This window comes from Perca flavescens, chromosome 24 (assembly GCF_004354835.1).
Source record: "Perca flavescens isolate YP-PL-M2 chromosome 24, PFLA_1.0, whole genome shotgun sequence".
Classification (NCBI taxonomy): Eukaryota; Metazoa; Chordata; class Actinopteri; order Perciformes; family Percidae; genus Perca; species Perca flavescens.
The window spans coordinates 16,268,182-16,288,496 of NC_041354.1; the positions used below are offsets into that span (position 1 = coordinate 16,268,182).

The window sequence follows — 20,315 nt, forward strand, 5'->3', positions numbered from 1 at the left end:
TTTTTTTTTTCAGTTGTCTGCTCAGGCAAGTGAAAAAAAAAAAATTGACTTGCCCGAAATGTCAATTTTAACAGTTTAACAATTTAAAAAAAATAGAAACCTGAAAAGTGTCGAAAAAAAGTAAGGGGAAATAACAACAACAACAACACACATATTGAAAGTAGAGCCAAATGTCGAAGAAAACGTAAAAAAAACAATGTCGCAAATAAACTTCTAAGGCGCAACGGCCAACGGCGCCTTCAGCAAGCATTCTCCGAGGGTGCCTGGGTCGGCATAGTGGTAGAGCGTGCGCCCATATATATAGAGGCTCAGTCTTGTAGCGGCCGCAGGTTCCATTCCGACCTCCAAGTCTCTCCCCTTTCATTTTATTTATTAACAACAACAACAAAAAAACGGGGGAAAGAGAACGATAACGTCATTTATGATACGATGACGTCCGAACAGGCAACCGGGTTGTTATAGTTACTTGCCCGAAGTGGCGTTTTGCTTGCCCCGGACCATCGGGCAACCCTTAATGTTGAACCCTGGGGATAAAGATAAAGAGTAGAGCAGGGCAGCGCAGCGCCTGATTGGCTGACAATGAGTGATGACTGCAGCCAAACTTTCATCCATCAGCGTGGCGGAAGAAAACTGACTTTTACCACCGGTTAAAAAGTGTCTCCAACTCCATCTTGATTGCTCGTAACAAATCATTGACTCAGATCATCCGTTAACCTTTTTGTTATTGTTTTTTTTGGTACAATCCAACCAGCTCCAAAGAGGGATTTCACATGGGAACATAGGTTGTCCTTTTCTTCTCTTCCTCAAAGACCAGCCGTCCTGAACCAAACACTTCCAGCTCCCGCCGCTGTTTCCGAATACGAGGAAAAAAGAGAAAAAGGAGAGAGGCGTCCTGTCGAGTATCCTCGTCCTTTCCTCGAGAAAATGTCTGTTCTTCAGTCTGATCCACTTTCGCTTCCTTTAAACCGCCGTTTCAGTCCCAGCTGGGCATCCGGCTGGTTCCTATTTGCTCTCTGAGTAGTATCCACTGGGGAGCGAGGAGAAGGGGATACCGCCGTTCCCGTTGACTAGACAGCTGTTGATCTATGAAACGACACAAAGAATGAATTATGAATGTTGTTTAAAGTAGAGATGTTCCGATACCAGTAAGAATTTGGGCGGTTTTGTGCATGTTTGGCTTGCAAAACACAATCTTTATCTGGCAACGCTGCCTTGTTGTACTTATCCTACATTTCCCATGAACGCCGTGTTGTGACGTGTTGCACCGTCAGCTACTACCTAGCATGTGCGGTGTTGCTTACAAGTAAACGCAACGTCGCGAAACAAACCAGAGGAGCTAAAAAAATAAGTAGTAAAGTTAGTTAAAAATGTTTTAAATTAGTAAAAATGTGGCTAGTGGAAGATCCGATTGGCCACTAACTTTAAAAATATATTAGCCATATTGGCTAGTGATCAAAAAAGTGAATTTAAAGCTCTGACTATAACCCGACTAAGCACCCCGACCTCCTCCCCACGCGGCCCACAGAGTTCTTATACAGCGGCCCGTGATTGTGGTTAGGGCTGGGCGATAAAACGATAACGATATGTATCGTGATAGACACATAATCAATATCAATAGAAAATGCGGTCGATAAAACGTTCGATAACTTGTTTTTCTTCATCAGAAGAAACCAGAGGTTGTGAATCAAGTTTGATTGCATGAAAAAAGGCCCTCACTCTCTGGCAACCTAGCATCGTGGGGAGTGAAACTCTAACAGCCAATCATGTAACAGTATCATGTTTGGTTGCGCCACATCGCTGTCTCGTGTGTAACAGAACCGGCGTGGAGTGGAAAGTGAGTGCCGCAGCGAGCGAGGTAAATCGTTAATAAAACAGGAAAAGTCAGTATCGCAGTTTAGGGGATTTTATAAGTCTGACCGTAGTCAGACCAATGTCGTCAGACCAACACTGGTACTACCATAAACTTGTTTTACCACTTTAGCCGCGCTCACACTTTGGAGCACAGCCGTATTCGCCATCAACGTCCAACAACATCTGCAGCTGCAACACGGCACAAGCAGCAGACCGCCATGGAGAGGTACTCTGCATCAGCGCCTTACTAAACGACACAAAGAAATAACGGAGGCAGACATGCTGAGCACTGTCCAGAAGCCAGGTTACCAACTTAGCACTAAACCTGCAGAAAATAGTTCCTTCTCAGGTTTCTTATATTTAGCTAACACTTTGCACTATTTTATGACACTTTATTGAGCACTTCTTACTTATTCTTTAATTTTGCACCTTAATGTTAAGAGATAATTGTTAAGTGTTCATTGTGATTTTAGACCTGTTTACATTTGAATTATTTGAGTGTTTTCCATGGTTGTATTGACATTTCTGCTTTTATAACTGAGGGGATTATAATCAGAGCAGGGTTAAGTTTAAAATAAAAATGTTTAAATTTAATATATTTTTCTCCTGGTCCTTATTTTAAATAGGTCATAAAAAATATCAATAATTATTGATATCGACCGATATGAAAAACTTATATCGTGATACAGTTTTCAACCATATCGCCCAGCCCTAATTGTGGTGCACGACCAAACGTTAGCGATTGGTTATGGCAGATCCAGAGTGGCTCTGGGCAGATCCAATGGGTTTAAACTTTAACAGAGTACCCACCTTCAAGGAAGTTAACACTTGTCAATGGAGAGTGGCCAGACTCTCTGTACAAATGAAATGGACCAAAGTCTGGTAGGACCAGGCTAGGAATGTGCTACAACACTGAAAACAATTTAATCGGCACTTCATCTTAAAAAATGAAAGGTCTTCAAACTTGAAAGATAGGTATGGTGTTACTGTTTTACCTGCGTTTGTTCACTGAACAGCAGGCCGTTCGGGTCAAGACCAGTCGCCATTTGGCAGGACAGCGCTGCCTCATCAGGGCCAGGGACGGCCGTCCTCCCTGGCACGGATCCAACTCCGGGGAGACCCTGATAGAAGCAGGCGGGCTTGGAAGGAATCTGGTTGAAGCAGGCGGGCTTGGAAGGAATCTGGTTGAAGCAGGCGGGCTTGGAAGGAATCTGGTTGCTGGCATGGTTCAGTCTCTGGCAGGAGGGTGTCTGACTGAGGTTCCCTCCGTTTAAAGGCACGGAGGCGGGGGCATTACTGAACATACAACTGCTTGAAGGCGCAAGAGGCGGCGGCTCCATGGCCTGCTGAACGGGAAACGGTGCATTCGAAGTCTCTGGCGTTCTGAACATTGGTCTGCTGTTGACAGCGTTCTGGGCCACGGCGACCCCAGGAAGAGGATTCCTTTGAAATCTTGACATTTGGCTGAGGCAGGCGCCCATTTGTTGGTGTCCGCTTGAGATCAGCTGCTGCTCCAGCAGCCAAGACTGTCTCTGGTTGCCATTGTTTTGTGTCTGAAGTGCAAAGTGGCCCTGTAGGCAGCTTGCCAAGGAAGGATCAGCAGCAAAACCTGGTTCGTTTGAAACATTTTGGGCGTAGGTTGCTACAAAGCTGTCGGCTTGGTTTGAGTTGGGGTCAGGGGAGTTCCACTGGTCTCCCTTGAAGCTGGACATGGGATTTAACTGTCTTTTCCTCTGTTGGTTCTGTGTTGTAGCCGCCACTGAGGGGTTGAAGTTAACTGGAGCGCCAGTGTTGCCCGTGGTTCCCAGTTGAAGACCAACAGAAGTGGGGAGCGTTTGTTGTGAAGCAATCTGCTGAAGGGTTGGACCGTTTAAACTAGAACTCAACTGAGGAAGATCCATGTGAGTCAGTTTCATCATCCCCACGACTGGAGACGGTTGTCCGGCTACCATCTGCCCTCCATTCGTTATCAGCTGGTTCTGGGGCTCCAGAGGCCAGCCGAAGTTCTGCTCCCCAGCCTGGCCGGGAATCTGGTTCTGGAGGTCCAAAGTGGAAAGGCAGGCTGGTATTTCATCCAGCTGATCTGGCAGCTTGAATCCGCCCTCCCTCTGGAGCTGCTCCTCTACATACGACAGGATGTCGTTGCTGAGAATGTGGTCCAGGTCTTCGTTTAGCTCGCAGCTGTTGTTGTTTATCTTCAACAGGGTGCTCTCCCAGCTCTTGAGCTCTTCAGGCTCCACATCCACGGTGTCACAGAGGTTGTTGTCCAACAGGATCTGCTGCAGGGTCTCCATCATGTCCTGAACGTTGTCCTCGGACTTCACCAGGCTTCCCGAGGCAGTTTTGGGCGTCGTGAGCTGCCAGACATCTCCGTGAACGCTGACTGTGGCGTGGGTGTCCTTGAAAGCGGCGTCGTTGAGGAAGCTGAGGGTGTCGTTGTGCTCACAGTAGATGGATTGGTCCTGACTCAGCATGCAGCCGAGGAGGGAGTTGGGGGGGACGTTGTAGTTGTCTAACTTTCTCTGCTTGGGGGCGGAGCAGGGGTCGGGGATGTCGATGGTGGGAGCCATGTCGTAAAGCAACGCTTCTCCAGTGGCGAAGTTGAACGGCAACTGCAGCCGACGGAGGCGTAGCTGCTCTTCCCCGTCTTCATTCCTGGGGGCAAAAAAAACACAAGAGTGGGTCGCCGCTCCTAATGTAAAACATTACAAAGAATTAGTTCTCAGAGAGACTTACGTCAAAACTTTCTGCCGGACCGTGATAAAGTCTGGTTTCCCCTCTTTAAAGACCAACCTGGCGCTGGCCTGGACCCAGACCCACTTCCTGGATTTGCTCAGAAGCCTGAAGACGGTGAAGCCGCTATCTCCGGTTTTCATCACTGGATACAACACAGAAAGAGTCAGATATATCTATCTATCACTATCACATATATCCAAACATACATTAAAATATAATAGACCTAGAAGATTGGAAGAGGAAGAGACCATTTTAAGGTGATCCATCTTCGCATATAAGCCCAGTATATAAAAGAAATGTTACCCATGCGGTGCTAAATCAAACCACTTTAAAAAAAAAAATTTTCCTTTGCTAATTTAAACCACAAATGTCCAAATTTTTGTATGAAACAGAGAAAGGCAGCAAATTCTCAAGCTGGTGGCTTCTGGGGTTTTACAGCATTAAAAGACCCCAATGTTTGAGAAGTTTTCAAATAAGTTCAACTTTTTGTCATTTCCCCTCCGTCTCTCTGACTGGACCGACAAATCAATGGAGCAACCCTACGAGGTAGGCACCGAATCCAGGATTTGGCCGAATATTGGGCTTTTTTCGAATTCTTTTCCACCGAACCGATCCCTACACTTGACGTAGTGACGCCGCCGTTGATTACGGGAAAGTTTTTTCGTAGGTGAAGCGTTCAATGCAGTAGGCTGTGAGAAAGTGAAAATGGAACTGGTGAGCAGAATAAGTGTTGTTTGGCAGTACTTTCAGTCAAAAGAAGGCCATTCAAGTCCAGCTACATGTTCAATTTGCATACGCAATTTGCGTATGAAAGATCCGAAACAATAGAAGTTGTGCATGAAGGAATCTACAGACAGCAGCCAAAATGCAGCAACTTCAGGTACAGCAAAGGAAGGACAGTCACAGCTAAAAACTGAGAGTAGGATTCGGTATTCGGTTTCGGATTCGGCAGAATCTTAATCAGTGGTTTCGGTATTCGGCCGAACCCCACAAATCTGGATTCGGTGCATCCCTAAACCCTACCTATGTTATGGAACTTAAAAATAGAAACATCGGACAGTTTCCACCTCTCTTGAGGTGGCAGGAGGGAAAATGAGTCATCCTCAATGTGTGTTGTGTTCTGGTTTCAGAATGATGGGAACAACAAGATAACAAAACAGGATGTAGAAAAAGTGAGAGAAAACAAACATCCAAAAAAAACGTCCAAAACAGCAACAAAATCTTTGAAAAAAAAAAAAAAAAAAAAACTGTCAAAATCAAAGAAAATAGGATGTTCCTATCTAACTCTCATGTTTCCCCAAATGATGACCAGATTTTTAGGCATTCTGTTATCAGACGGCTTAAAGCATATAGCTGCTGTAAATGAAACATGACCCCCGGACCCCCCTGCTGTTTTCAACGTCTGGCCCCGCCCTTGCTGTTTACTAAAAGGACTTCAAATTAAATTAAAGAGGTGACTTACTTCTTACGTGGTTTTCGGCGCAGTACATCATGTCTGCGGCGTGGATGAAGTGGTAGCCTGAACCTTTCATACACAGCTCCACTTCGCTGTAACCCAGAACCACCTTCCCTCTGCAGAAAGAAAACGTTAAATTAAATTCAAATAAAAAAAAAAAAAAAGAAAAAAAAAAACAATTAAAGATCATGGGGGATCTGTTTCCAGGTGCTGCACTCTTGTCCATTTTTGGTGGGGTTAGGGTCATTTGGTTTTTAAGGAAAGAAGTTATTCAAATAGAATTTTCTAAAAAATTTTCTAAATAAATCTGTTTTGTTTGACTTATAATTCTTCTTTCTTTTGATGGCCAATACCAATATATATTTAGTTCTGTTTTTGTCTGCTTGTCAGAACATTATATTGATACCAAACTAGGTGTTGACATTTTGTGTTTGTTAATTCCATTAAGAGAGATCTATTTTTTGTTCTTTCTACAGTCTGTCTTAATAAATGATTGCCTAGAAATCTAGACGCACCCTAGCGGCAGCAAATTTGCAGCCAGGGTCTGGTCTAGCAACTCTCCGTTGGCTTGCGAGCTGGAAAAACCAAACTCTGGTCAGGCCAATCACATTGTGTATAGAGTCGGTGGGCGGGGCTTAACATAATGATGGCAGAGTTGCGACGTTCCGCGCAAATTCCCCGTTACTTGAAAACAAAGAAGATGGCTGCTGCTGCTGGAGAACAGCGGTCTTTGGAATCGGCTTTGGCCGCGACTCTGGGAGACTTGGAGTTCAAAGAACAAAGAACGGCTCTGAAGTCATTGTTAAAAAAGGAAGATGTGTTCGGAGTTTTGCCGACCGGATACGGCAAAAGTTGAATCTATCAACTAGCGTTGCTCTGGTTGGTTGTAGCGCTATCCTATTGCGTGCAAAGGGAATTTGAAAGACAACCGTTTATCCCGCCCCCTCGGATTGAGCCCCGCCAGTGGTGAGCTCCCAGACCCAACATCTGGATGTGGGTCTGGCTTGTCGGGTTACAATAAATGAATTATTGCCTAGCTGATTTAGTTTCACAGATCTGAGTAGTGGACAACCAGAGTGCGTCTGCGTCTACCTGGTGTCGATGCCCAAGGGCGTGAAGTCCAGCTTGTGTTTGGTCTGGAAGAGGAGCGTCTTGGTGCGGATCTCCAGGATGGACGGCGGCTGCATCGGCGTGGCGATGGCAAACAGAGCGAATTGCGGGGGGATCAGCGTCCCGTCCTCGGACACGCGGTGCTGACCGTGGACGAACTTCAGGCAGCCGTGGAAGTTCAGGGCCTGGAGAGGAAAACGCACAACTCACAGTCAAAACATTTGGTCCGGCTAAGTTTTACACTTGCTTTCTACTGATCGGCTGCAGGATAAAGGGCCAATCCACACTGGGACTGATAACTGTAACGATAACGATTACCAAGGGTGTAATCTTGGATTCAACATTGGGGTAGTGGGGGGGGGGGGGGATTTGAGATCTCCAACTATCTAGGGAGGTCCTGGGACCTGTATGTATGCATGTAGTGAGAAAAGTGCCAAAAACATTGAAAAAGTTGCAGAAAAAAAATAAACTCGAAAAAAGACACAAAACATTGAAAACGTGACAAAAAACGTCCAAAAAAGCAACAAAAACTGAATGGATCCCCCCCTATAAAGGAGTTTGTAAGTCAAATCCTTCTAACGCAACTGGATGCTGGAGTCCACACCTAAACTATAACCGTATGGGATTGTTGGGATCACTCAGAGCCATTTGATTGAAACCCTGACAGCCAATCACAATCAATCTGAGTTCACAACATGGCACGGCGGAGAGAGAGACACTGACAGCCAATAGAAAGCCATCTGACTTTTACAACATGACAAAAAGAAATTGACAAAAACATAAATAAAAAAAAAAATCGCTGGAAAAAAAATTGACAAAAACATCAAATAGTGACAAAAAACCCCCGGGGAAAAAATCAACAAAAAACATCGGGAAAAGTGGCAAGTGTCGAAAAAGAACAACAAAAGGTTGCAAAAAAACCCTTTTCATTTCAAATTTTGACATAGAAAAAAAAAAAAAAAAAAAGTTGCGTGGTCGATGGGAAGACAGCACGAGGGTTAAAGATGTGTGCGTTTTACCAGGAAGCCGGAGGAGTTGTCGAGCAGGCAGCGGAAGCGGCAGCCAAAGTTTCTCTCCAGGAAGGAGGAGTTCTCTGGAGGCATGGCCTGCGGGTCGTAGGTCATCACGTTGCTGCTGATCTCCGCCGAGCTCTGCTCACCTGCAGAAGCAATGACCAAAACATTCACCATCCACAAAGTAGTCCCATCTCATGTTGATAAGCTGTGCTGCGGTCATACTTTTTTGTCTTGTTGCAGATGCATTTGAACTAGAACAAGACGGAGAGAGCATATCACCCCCAGTTTTAGCCCCCAGTGTGTCTTACGCCAGGATCAGACTACACAATTTGTTTAGTCACTATGTCAGACTATACAGACAGAGGGCCCTATCTCACACTCGGCGCAACGCACTCGGCGCAATGCAGCGCAAAGCCCGACGCAAGTGTCTTTGCTAGTCTAAGACTGACGCAGTTGTCAGTATCCCTGTCCAGCACCCGCGTCGTTTAAACAGCAAATGCACCTGCGCCCATCTGTGCACCCATGGGCGTGCTGGTCTTACGGGGAGGTGTGTTCAGGTGCATTCTGGGCGTGTTGCTATCTTGAGGCAGTGGGGAAGTGATCAAAAACCTGGTCTAAAGTCAATAACGCAGCATTTTCATTGTTATTTTATCATTAGTAAAGTGTGCCAAGGCTCGTGCACAGCAGCGCGCACACTATGCTTGTTACACACACAGGGACGCGCAGCAGCACACACACATGCAGAAGATTAGAAATCAAAATATGGCAAATCCACCATCGTAATAGCAATGCCCCAAGGCAATGCTTGGCTTTTAAAGGGAACGGGAGATGACCCTCTGATTGGTTGATTGCATTTTACGCCCAAAACACACCTCTGATTAATCAAGACACAAAGAACAACCCTTTAGAACCATGCGCCTGGCGGGCGCACAGGCCCTCTGTCCCCCTTTGTTTTGTTAAAAAGAAAAACCAATAGCAAACGTCGGTCTCCTCGGGCTGTGAACCTCTCCTGGCGTGCGCCCATGGATGTATTAAGAGCGTGTGCCTAGCGAATCCGCCATTATAATAGGCAATCCGCCATGGAACAAGCGCGCCTGGCTTTTAAAGGGAATCCGAGATAACGCTCCGATTGGTTTATTGCACGTTACGCCCAAACCACACCTATGAGTAATGCAGGCCCTAAGTGTGTTGCTCAGGTGTAGCACACATTCATATGTTGCGGTGTACGTGAGGAGCACACTTACTGGGACTCACTGCGGTGCCATCTTTGTGGACGGTGTTTGGGTTGAGAGAGAAGTGGAGCTGCCGTCTGAAGAGAGCTCGGTCGTCCGTGTGGATCAACTCAAACACGCTCTGATGGATGACATCCGACTAAAAACAGAGAAACAAATCAGCTTTCCTCTGTTATATTAATTTAAAGGGTGTCAGCCCTATGTTCCCACAGCCCTATGTTCCCACAGCCCTATGGTCCCACAGCCCTATGGTCCCACAGCCCTATGGTCCCACAGCCCAATGGTCCCACAGCCCAATGGTCCCACAGCCCTATGTTTCCACATTTCTAAGATTTTTCTTAAAATTAAGCCCTATGTTAGGGCTAGGGTTAGGGTTACATTCCATCTGTAGTCGCTCCTCAGAGCTTAGGGCGGAGCTTGAGGAGAGCTGCACTTCTATTCCTACTATTATAAGGCTTAAGGGCAGCACCTAAACCGAATGTAGGGCTGGGCGATATGGTTGAAAACTGTATCACGATATAAGTTTTTCATATCGGTCGATATCAATAATTATTGATATTTTTTATGACCTATTTAAAATAAGGACCAGGAGAAAAATATATTAAATTTAAACATTTTTATTTTAAACTTAACCCTGCTCTGATTATAATCCCCTCAGTTATAAAAGCAGAAATGTCAATACAACCATGGAAAACACTCAAATAATTCAAATGTAAACAGGTCTAAAATCACAATGAACACTTAACAATTATCTCTTAACATTAAGGTGCAAAATTAAAGAATAAGTAAGAAATGCTTAATAAAGTGTCATAAAATAGTGCAAAGTGTTAGCTAAATATAAGAAACCTGAGAAGGAACTATTTTCTGCAGGTTTAGTGCTAAGTTGGTAACCTGGCTTCTGGACAGTGCTCAGCATGTCTGCCTCCGTTATTTCTTTGTGTCGTTTAGTAAGGCGCTGATGCAGAGTACCTCTCCATGGCGGTCTGCTGCTTGTGCCGTGTTGCAGCTGCAGATGTTGTTGGACGTTGATGGCGAATACGGCTGTGCTCCAAAGTGTGAGCGCGGCTAAAGTGGTAAAACAAGTTTATGGTAGTACCAGTGTTGGTCTGATTTACATTGGTCTGACTACGGTCAGACTTATAAAATCCCCTAAACTGCGATACTGACTTTTCCTGTTTTATTAACGATTTACCTCGCTCGCTGCGGCACTCACTTTCCACTCCACGCCGGTTCTGTTACACACGAGACAGCGATGTGGCGCAACCAAACATGATACTGTTACATGATTGGCTGTTAGAGTTTCACTCCCCACGTTGCTAGGTTGCCAGAGAGTGAGGGCCTTTGTTCATGCAATCAAACTTGATTCACAACCTCTGGTTTCTTCTGATGAAGAAAAACAAGTTATCGAACGTTTTATCGACCGCATTTTCTATTGATATTGATTATGTGTCTATCACGATACATATCGTTATCGTTTTATCGCCCAGCCCTAACCGAATGGATGTGAAATCAGTGTGAGCATCTAAACAAACTAAATGACTTTTCTCAGATCAAATGATTGCACTCTGTCCCTAGTGGACTTTTGTCTTTAAGCTTTTTAAGAGTAATTTATTTATCATCTGCTCTAGCTTTTCCGAAATTCAGAAATGGTTAGGCCTCGTGCACACTGGCTGCATGAGCGTGGCGGAAGTGTGTCAGCTGCGTGGCGTGTCCGTTTTTTATTTTGGCTCCCATGTTAACAGGTTAGAGCTTGCACGCTGCCTGCGTGACACGAAAACGCGTGCGTGCTAGAAATAGGACCGGCGCCTATTTTTTTTAATAAATGACATTTTGATGTTTGCTGGCAAAAGCGAGGCTATTACTCTGCTAATATTGATTGCTCAGCCCCTGCGTCACGTATTACCTGGTGGAAGCCGAGGAAGTCCTGGATGGTGGGCGATGTGTAGAAGACGTACCCTTCGGCCGTCACCACCAACACAAAGCCGTTCAGTGCCTGCACACGAGAATTAAAAAAGAATTCAATCGGAGCTTCGTATTGCCCCCCCCCCCACTAACACAAAACAAGAAGCATGGCCGAGGCGTTACCTGAAGCAGCATGTCTCCCTCGGTAAATCGGACTCCGTCGATGGACGTCACCTCGCCGGAGGGGGCATGGGAGGAAGAGGAAGAGGAAGAGGGGGCCAAGGTTGCGGCAGACGGAGTCTGGACGTTTTCCCCGAACATGAGGCTGGAGCTGCTCTGGCCTTTCTTCATGGTGGCTGGAGGTGAAGACAAAAAAACTGTCAGTTTTGAAACCACGTCCACGGAAGGAGGACTTCATCGATTCAGTTCAGTTTTTTCAGTTTGATATCTAATTGATATTGCCCTGCTACGTCCTGCAGTGCCCTGCTATGCCCTGCTATGCCCTGCTACGTCCTGCTATGCTCTGCTACGTCCTGCTATGCCCTGCTACGTGCTGCGGTGCCCTGCTACGTCCTGCAGTGCCCTGCTATGCCCGGCTACGTCTTGCTTTGCCCTGCTACGTCCTGCAGTGCTCTGCTATGCCCTGCTACGTCTTGCTATGCCCTGCTACGTCCTGCTATGCCCTGCTACGTCCTGCAGTGCCCTGCTATGCCCTGCTACGTCCTGCTATGCCCTGCTACACCCTGCTATATTTCTAGTCAGATTTCAATTATCTTTATTGTGACTGTTATTGCCATTGTTCATCACACCCCCAACCGGCACTGTCAGACACCTCCCACCAAGAGCCTGGGTCTGTCCCAGGTTTCTCCCTAAAAGGAAGGTTTTCCTCACCACCCGAGGTTTTCCTCGCCACTGTCGCACTAAATGCTTTCTCTTGGGGGAATCACTGGAATTGTTGTGTCTTTGTAAAGTGAGTGTGGTCTAGACCTACTCTATCTGTAAAGTGTCTTGAGATAACTCTAGTTATGATTTGATACTATAAATATATAATATAAATAATAATTTATATTCATTTTAGGGCTGCATAACATATGTTTTTTTATTTAAACAAAGACTGCGACATATCGCAAAAGACACTCAGAGATTGTTGGAAGAAGATATCAGCAGACAACTGCACTTCTTTTGTAGCGCTGCCTTTTATATTCAATCCATCGTTCAATTTGTTCAATAGACGAAGGTGGCAGAACACTGAACGCAGCAGAAACTGAGTACACTTTGACATCTGGTCATTTATCGCGTGTTATATCGTCGCATATTTTCCCCATGTCGTGCAGCCCTAGTGTACTTGATTTCTGTTTTGCCCTGTTGTGCATGTTTTTGAGAAAGAATACACATTTCCGAGACAAACAGCAGAAGAAACCACCCACAGGAACTGAAACAACTTTTACTTTTCTCCACCCAGTGTTCAGATCTCACACAGCGTGGGGCAACATTCCTAGAAATAGAGTTTCTAGATAGGGCCTGTAATCGCCGTTTCTTTGTTTAACCTCAATTATTTGCTAAAATTAGCTAAGTTGCTAAAGCGTATGACTGGTATTTGGAACTGAATTTTTTTTGTTTATGATAATAAAGAGGTGTTTTTTACTTCAAAGGCTGTGTGTTTGTGTTATGACATCATCTGGGTCACATGACAGTGATTATAAAACCAAAAGATGTCTCCTGGGATTCATTCAACACTACAATTTGTTTGTAGTAAAAAAAGTAAAAAGCTAATAAATATTTTTTAAGATTTGACTGAAAGAGACAATTATATTGTTCATCACAATCATTTCTGAGTACAGCAACATTTGAAATTGTTACAGCTCTATTTCTGGATGATGGTAAAAAAAACAGCAGACTGTGTTCATAAGATAATTTCTCAACAACAAAAAAAAATGTATCTGATGAAAGGAGAAGTGAGTAAAAAAGCGAAAGAGGAACGTCGCTGTCTCTTTCTATCAGGGTGGAGCTGCCTGCCGTTTCCTGTCGTCTTACAACACTGTCACTCAACTCTTCCTCCTCTTCCTTTTCCTCTTCCTCCGCTGGCACCTATCCAGCCATTTCTCATCAGCGGCAGAGAAAACAAGAGAAAATAACCTTAAAATATCCTCTCAGAGAGGAAGCAGGGTGGAGGGGGAGGGGGAGGGGGGGATGATGGCTGGAGTGATGGAGGAGGGAAAGAAGGACAAGGTGCAGTGATTTATGGAGCGAAATAAGAGAAAACAGACAAATATACTTGCCACATGTTTGTTTGATAGTTTTCCTAACTAACTGTACGCATATGCTCCTTTGTTTTGTTTCAGGGCACACACACACACACACACACACACACACACACACACACACACACACACACACACACACAAACACAGACAGACACACACACAGACAGACAGACACACACAGACAGACAGACAGACAGACACACACAGACAGACAGATATACACATAGACAGACAGACAGACAGACAGACAGACAGACAGACAGACACACACACACACCTTTCCTTTAACTCTTAAGTTTAACTCTTTAATTTTCTGTGAGTGATTGTTATGTATGTGAGATATATGTGTGTATGTTGTGTTACGGTTGTCTAAGCTACTGGATGCCTAAAATTTCCCTTGGGATGAATAAAGTATCTATCTATTTATCTATCAATCATACACACATACAGACACAGACACACACACACACACACACACAGTGCATGAAGGCTGGCTCAGCCCTGTCTTTGTTCAAAAGAAAAACTCCAGGGCAAACGAGGATAACAGGCAGAGCCACAAAATTACCCGTTGGCCTCGGCGACCAGACCCAGCGGGGAGGCGGCCGTTTTGGAAGACACGGATCATGTGAAGTGGTTGCCTAAGAAGAGGCGACTCAATCGATCTGGATCGAGCTGGTTTTTCTAATAGCGTACGCAGAACGATTTGGTTCCCAAACGGCGGAAGCATGCGGCGTCTGGTCAACAAAACCATCATAAAGAGCAGTTTATGTATAATTTAGAGACACCGGATAATAACCCTCTGATTACAAGTTAGATTAAAGTTATATAGAGCATCGTTGTTTTAGAAATGTTCCCGGTGCAGTGATTATATGTGACAAGCTCAAGTTTCGCTCTGTCAGATTGCAAGAACATGTTTTAAGAATTCAAACTTAAGGTTGATATTTTAATTTTAAATGAACTTTAAGTGAGGTTTGTTAAGCAAAAAAGATGAATAACTTTTTTTTTTTTATTTGACCCTCTTGGAGCCCATCTGTTTATTGGTTTCATTTACTGTAACGTAACTTTATTTAAACATCATGTAGAGACAAGCTGTGTATGCCTGTAGACCATGAACTTTGTTTTTAAACCTATTATTAATATGTAAAGTGGTTTATAACGTCATACATAGACTTTGAGTTGAGATAAAATCACTTTACATGTACGGACATGACTACAAATACTTCCTATATTTCCTACATATTTCTGCTAAATTTTATATATATTTTTTTTTTTTTACAACCTTTAGCTTTTCTATTATAACATTTTAGGTAGTTATTACCAAATCTTTATAGATTATTATATAGATTGCTGTGTCAAATGTCTTATTTTGGGTTCCTGGCAGCTTTATACTTTTGTCAAATTGCAAAGTGCCGAGAAATACAATTTGTAGATTTATTTGTAGACAGCTGTTTATTCGATTAGGACAATGCACATTAATCAACATTAGCTAGTGAGCTGTAAACGTGCTGAAAGGCAGATAGTGTTACTTGTGGACATTCTACGCTAGCTGTTTCTCCCTATGTTTCCAGTCTGTATGCTATGCTAAGCTAAGCTAACCTGCTTCTGGCCTTAGCCATAGATATATATATATATATACTGCATTCGCCACTGCTGTTCGTTTGAACAATACGTCCACGCAGTCGCCATTTTAGGACAGACGTGCTGCACCTCCCGATGCACATGTGTCTATCAAGGCAGAAGTCTATGTGCAATTAATATCATAATTTCTCACCGTATTTCCAACCGATTTTCAAGCAATTTGCTTTGCTCCAGATGCCAGACGTATATTTATATATTGTATTTTTTATACAGTACTTTACTGGATAAAAGCTAGCATTAGCTTAATTCAGTATCAGGACAGTCACTTAACTTTATGTAAGCTTAAATGGTAACTACCGCTTTTTTCAGCCTGGACTCCATTTTCCTATGTTTCTGTGTCTAAGTGACTGATAGGACAACAACAAAAGTGCTAGTTTTGCCGCTGACAGACTCAGATTAATATTCTAAGTGTCTGACAACATTATAGAAAGGATCCCTACAGAGATAGACCTTTTAAACCTCTTTAAGACCATTCTGTTTAACCAGAAACTGCTCTGAAGTGGCTAGTGCTAAATGCAGGAAACACCATATACCAGCATATCAAAGTGGGGGGGGGTCTGGGTGTCCTCCGGCAGGAAATTTTTCAGCGTCAAAGACTTCATTTCCTGCATTCTGACACACTTTTATGCACCAATTTACGGTGGAAATACCTTTATTTAGCCTATGCGATGAAAAAAAACCCATAGATGACAATTCAAAATACATCAAAATTATAATGGAAAGTAGGTTGTTACGTGTCATTGCGCATTTTTAAGTGGGTATATGGAAATCCTGGAGCGTAGACCACACCACTGCCCTATACAGACATGAGAGTGGTATCAATGTTGTTCTGTAAAGCAAATAAGTCCCAAAATGTCAAACTTTGGCATTCTGGTTGGTTCAAACTGTTAAATGTCATTAAAAAAACAACAACTGTGTACATAGACACGGAAAAGCCAAAGGAAAGAGTAGAGTTCAATTAGAGCCATAACTGAGTCTCGTAATTTAAGATTTGCCACAACGGCCTGGTACAAAGACAGGATCGTGTCAGGGGACAACCAAACCAGATGCGTTGGGAGAACACGCTAAAAAGCACAAAGAAAGGGTCATTGTCCCAGTGGCTAAAGCTGCTCTCTCTCACACACGCACACACACTTTAACCCTCTTCCCAGTGAGAAGGACCAAGGTGGCATTACATTTCAGAAGCTTATATCAAAGAAGACATTCTCGAGCTGTGGCAGGAAATTGAAATGGTGCGGGTGTCTGGCCATCATTATAACCAAAATATCCAGTTTACCCAAGCAGAAACACACCACGAGGGGCTGGTTTGATGCCAGAGCGATGCAAAATATGACCAGAACACATCATTTGTGTCGCAGAACAGCTTGTTAACAAATACCGAAGTACCCCAAACAGTCGAGAGTGATCGTTTGGATAGAGACGAGTACGAACCAAAAAAAAGAGATCTCGTTTCGTCCGTTTCATTTAGTTTGATTACAGGTTTGTTTTTATCGCTTTGGGACTATTATCGCAACTATGTGGGACAATTTCACAACCCTTAGTACAAAACTCCAAACTCATTCCACTTGTAACGCAGCCAGTCTTTCTAATAAAACTCGCCATTGTGCGTTCATTTGGATTGGAAACATCTTTACCACACAATCTAGTTTTTTATTTGTGAAATGTCATGAGAACATATGGTTTAATCAATAGAACACACCATAATGATATCTTTTCAGTTGAGTCGTTTCAACTACCAGAGGATCCAGTAACAAACAGTGCAAGACACATGTTTCAAATTGCCGTTCGAAGGAATAGGCTACAGTAGCGTGAAAGACGGAGTAGGGTTTTCACATTAGGTAATGCACTTACATTACCCAACATTTACACTATCTATCATTTCCATAGTACTTTATCTATCCTATGTTAAAAATTGTAAGGTGCACGGTCCCAGTTTAAATATATATGTGTTGTGTACTCATTCTTTGTCTTTTTGACAGACAGACAGACTGACAGAGAGAGAGAGAGAGAGAGAGAGACAGACAGACAGACAGGCTTCATAAATATATATGTGTTGTGTACTCATTCTTTGTCTTTTTGACAGACAGACAGACAGACAGAAAGAGAGAGAGAGAGAGAGACAGACAGACAGACAGGTTTCATAAATCTGTAGACTTCACCTCACCTGCTCTCATACAGAACCTTTGGTAATTTCCCACTATGTGTTGTGAAATGTGTCAACATGTGATCTTAAATAACAGCTTCATGTTAAAACAGACCTCATTTTAAGCCTATGGTCCTTTGCTCTCTCTCTCTCTCTCTCTCTCTCTCTCTCTCTCTCTCTCTCTCTCTCGTTGAGTTATTCTCCCTTGTGCCAAATGGCATGCTCTGCACTGCGTTTAACATAATTTATGGCAAAACACAACAGCGCCAATTGATTTCATGCACTCTTAACATTTAGTGAATTGAAATACTCAATCTTGTCTTTTGCAGGCCTACAGCGACGTTTCACACTTTGGTTCAGCCTGAGAAGGTACTTCAAAGCTTTTTTTAAATTATTTTTAAATCCAGGACAGATTAGCTGAGCACATGCACTCTTTTCCCAGCAACGCCCTGCTCCACATCACCAGCAGTATGAAGATTCCCACCTGGGGGGCTTCCCAGTATACAACCACATACACTGGGCAGGTTTACAGGGGCTGTTTTTTTTACCAGCTGAAGGCCTTGCTCAAATTTAACTGTGAAGCAGTTGCTGGCAAAGGTGAGGATTTCAATGCCCAACTTTGTCTAACGCAGGGGTCGGCAACCCGTGATACGTTTCCATTTTTTATCCATAAGTCTGAAACACAAAGATATTTAATTTACTGTCATTTTATGACAAAGAAAAGCAAAAAAATATCACATTTCGGAAGGTGGAAATATTAGTTTTCCTTGCTTGCAGAAAGACTTAAACGGGAAGTCAATTATCAACTTATGATTTGATAGATTCATCAGTGCAGTTATGTAGCAACCAATCAACTTTATTATAGGTTTTAGGTAATTATTTGAATGTAGAGAGCCCTGCTAACTCTACAGAGTATTGCATTATGGGCTGTTTATTAGCCTAAATGTTGCCAGGCTAGCGTTTATGGTGCAGTATTTGTAAGTAAGTTTATTTGATTAGGACAATGCACATTAATCAACATTTCTGTAAATGCGCCAGTGTTAGCCAGTCGGCAAATTTTCAACTGTAGTCCTAGTGAGAGTTGCTAAGCACTGAAAGGGTTGTTCTGCTGCCACCGAGGAAATAAATACCGTTAACATTTTATCCCAACGGCCCACCAATATGGGATTTGAGTTTTACGTTGACAACAGAAAAGGCATCTAGAATGAGGACGTCTGCTCATTGGAACCTCAAGGGAAACGTTTACCGAACAAGACTAATGCGAAAGTGATATACTCAGGCCAATATAGCCCTTAACCAAAATTCCAGCAGGGAATTTCACTCGTTAGTTGCTCAGCTCAAAGTGCGCTAAGCAGTGAAATCTCCTGCAGACTCTCAATATCGTCACTAGAGATGTTCAACACTGGTATCGGTATCGGGAAGTACTGGAGTTTATGCACCGATCCGATACCACGTAATAAAGCCCTGAAGAAAATCTACGTTAAATTAGTTTTTTTATGTTCTTTTTTCGTTATAACTGACTGTCAAACTGGAGAATAAAAGAAGGTTCTGGGGCATTCATTGTTTGTGTTTGTTTATGTTTCACAAAGAGTTTAACCTGAGCCACACCGACAACAAAGATAGAAATCATATCACATCCATACAGGGATAGTAGTATACAGCTGTTAAAACATAATGAAATATATGACACACTGGTATCGGATCGGTACTCGGTATCGGCCGATACGCAAGTTCAGGTATCGGAATCGGTATCGGGAATCAAAAAAGTGGTATCGGGCCATCTCTAATCGTCACACCTGGTTTGACATCTTTTCCGTGACCAGACCACGCAAAAACACTCTCTCACAATGTAGGAGTTAGGGGTGCATGAAATATCGGCTCAATATCGAAGAGGAAAATTTAGTGGCCAAAAGTAATGCCTCCTCGGCAGCTTGAAAATACTTTGGCTTTAAGCCAACAGATGTTTCCCAGGCTAACGCACTATGCAAAACGTGTCGAATGGTGATAAACATTACATACAACAAATCCATTTTTGCATCTTAAAAACCACCATAAGCCACTTTACGATGAGTGCATGACACTATCCCCCCCCAAAAAAACCTGTTGCAGTTAATACGCCAGAGCTAGCCAAACAAGCCTTCGCTAGCGAGTGCTTTTGCCAGCGGCACAAAGAACGACAAGAAGAGACATACCGACATCATATTATTTGGCCAAAGATATGATGCCCATCCACACAGTGGATAAAAAAGGCTTCAAGAAGCTTCTGAATGAACTAGACAAACGGTACCAGATCCCATCCCGCACCGATTTCTCACAGGTAGCTATCCCGCAACTTTATAAAGTAGGTGCAGGAAGAGTTTGGGGTCGGATAGATTGAATATTTTTCATCCACGACCGATCTGTGGTCCAGCCGCACTACGGAGCCGTATGTAAGTCTCACTGTGCACTATATTGTTATGAATCTATGAATACTGTTACGATGCGTTTTCCCATAACTTTTGTAGTTTTACATAGGTTTAAAAATATCAAAATTAATATCGATATCGTAATATTCATAATCTATATCGCAATATCACATTTGGTCAATATCGTGCAGCCCTAGTAGGAATGATAGGCGACGCTTATGAAGGATCATCCTACAGAAGTATAAGTTATCAAGAAGACCGGGGCTATATATTTAGACATCGGGCGCCCTGAAAGAAAGGTGACACAATGCTCCGCAGCTCAAACAGAAACTGGACAGAATCAAACTTGCGTTTGTTGTTGACTAAATTAGGCCTTTTTTCACATTTCAAGAGACTGAACAAAGATTTTAAGTGCAAATATGGCACACTCGTCCCTAAACATAACACAATGTGTGGTCGTTGTGTGGGTTGTTCACAAAATATTGAGTAAAGATGTGTTGCCCAAAACTAGAGGCACGAATTTCGAAGAGTGTATGTCTTTGTCTTTGGTTTCACTGTTGCC

General features: G+C 43.4%; 1 protein-coding gene across 3 annotated transcripts in view; it reads right to left on the reverse strand.

Moving 5' to 3' along the window:
- Positions 1–20,315, reverse strand: part of ahr2 (aryl hydrocarbon receptor 2) — an 82,362-nt gene continuing 62,047 nt past the window's right edge. For 2 of the 3 annotated variants that reach the window (XM_028571451.1, XM_028571453.1), the window contains 9 exons: positions 11,487–11,659; positions 11,305–11,394; positions 9,414–9,540; positions 8,173–8,312; positions 7,136–7,338; positions 6,050–6,159; positions 4,588–4,729; positions 2,847–4,506; positions 1–1,083 (listed from right to left, as the gene is read on the reverse strand). In XM_028571451.1, the coding sequence (XP_028427252.1) occupies positions 1,003–1,083; positions 2,847–4,506; positions 4,588–4,729; positions 6,050–6,159; positions 7,136–7,338; positions 8,173–8,312; positions 9,414–9,540; positions 11,305–11,394; positions 11,487–11,659 (2,726 nt within the window). In that variant the 3' untranslated portion in view covers positions 1–1,002. The remainder of the gene's footprint in view (positions 1,084–2,846; positions 4,507–4,587; positions 4,730–6,049; positions 6,160–7,135; positions 7,339–8,172; positions 8,313–9,413; positions 9,541–11,304; positions 11,395–11,486; positions 11,660–20,315) is intronic. The other variant, XM_028571452.1, reaches the window with a different exon arrangement.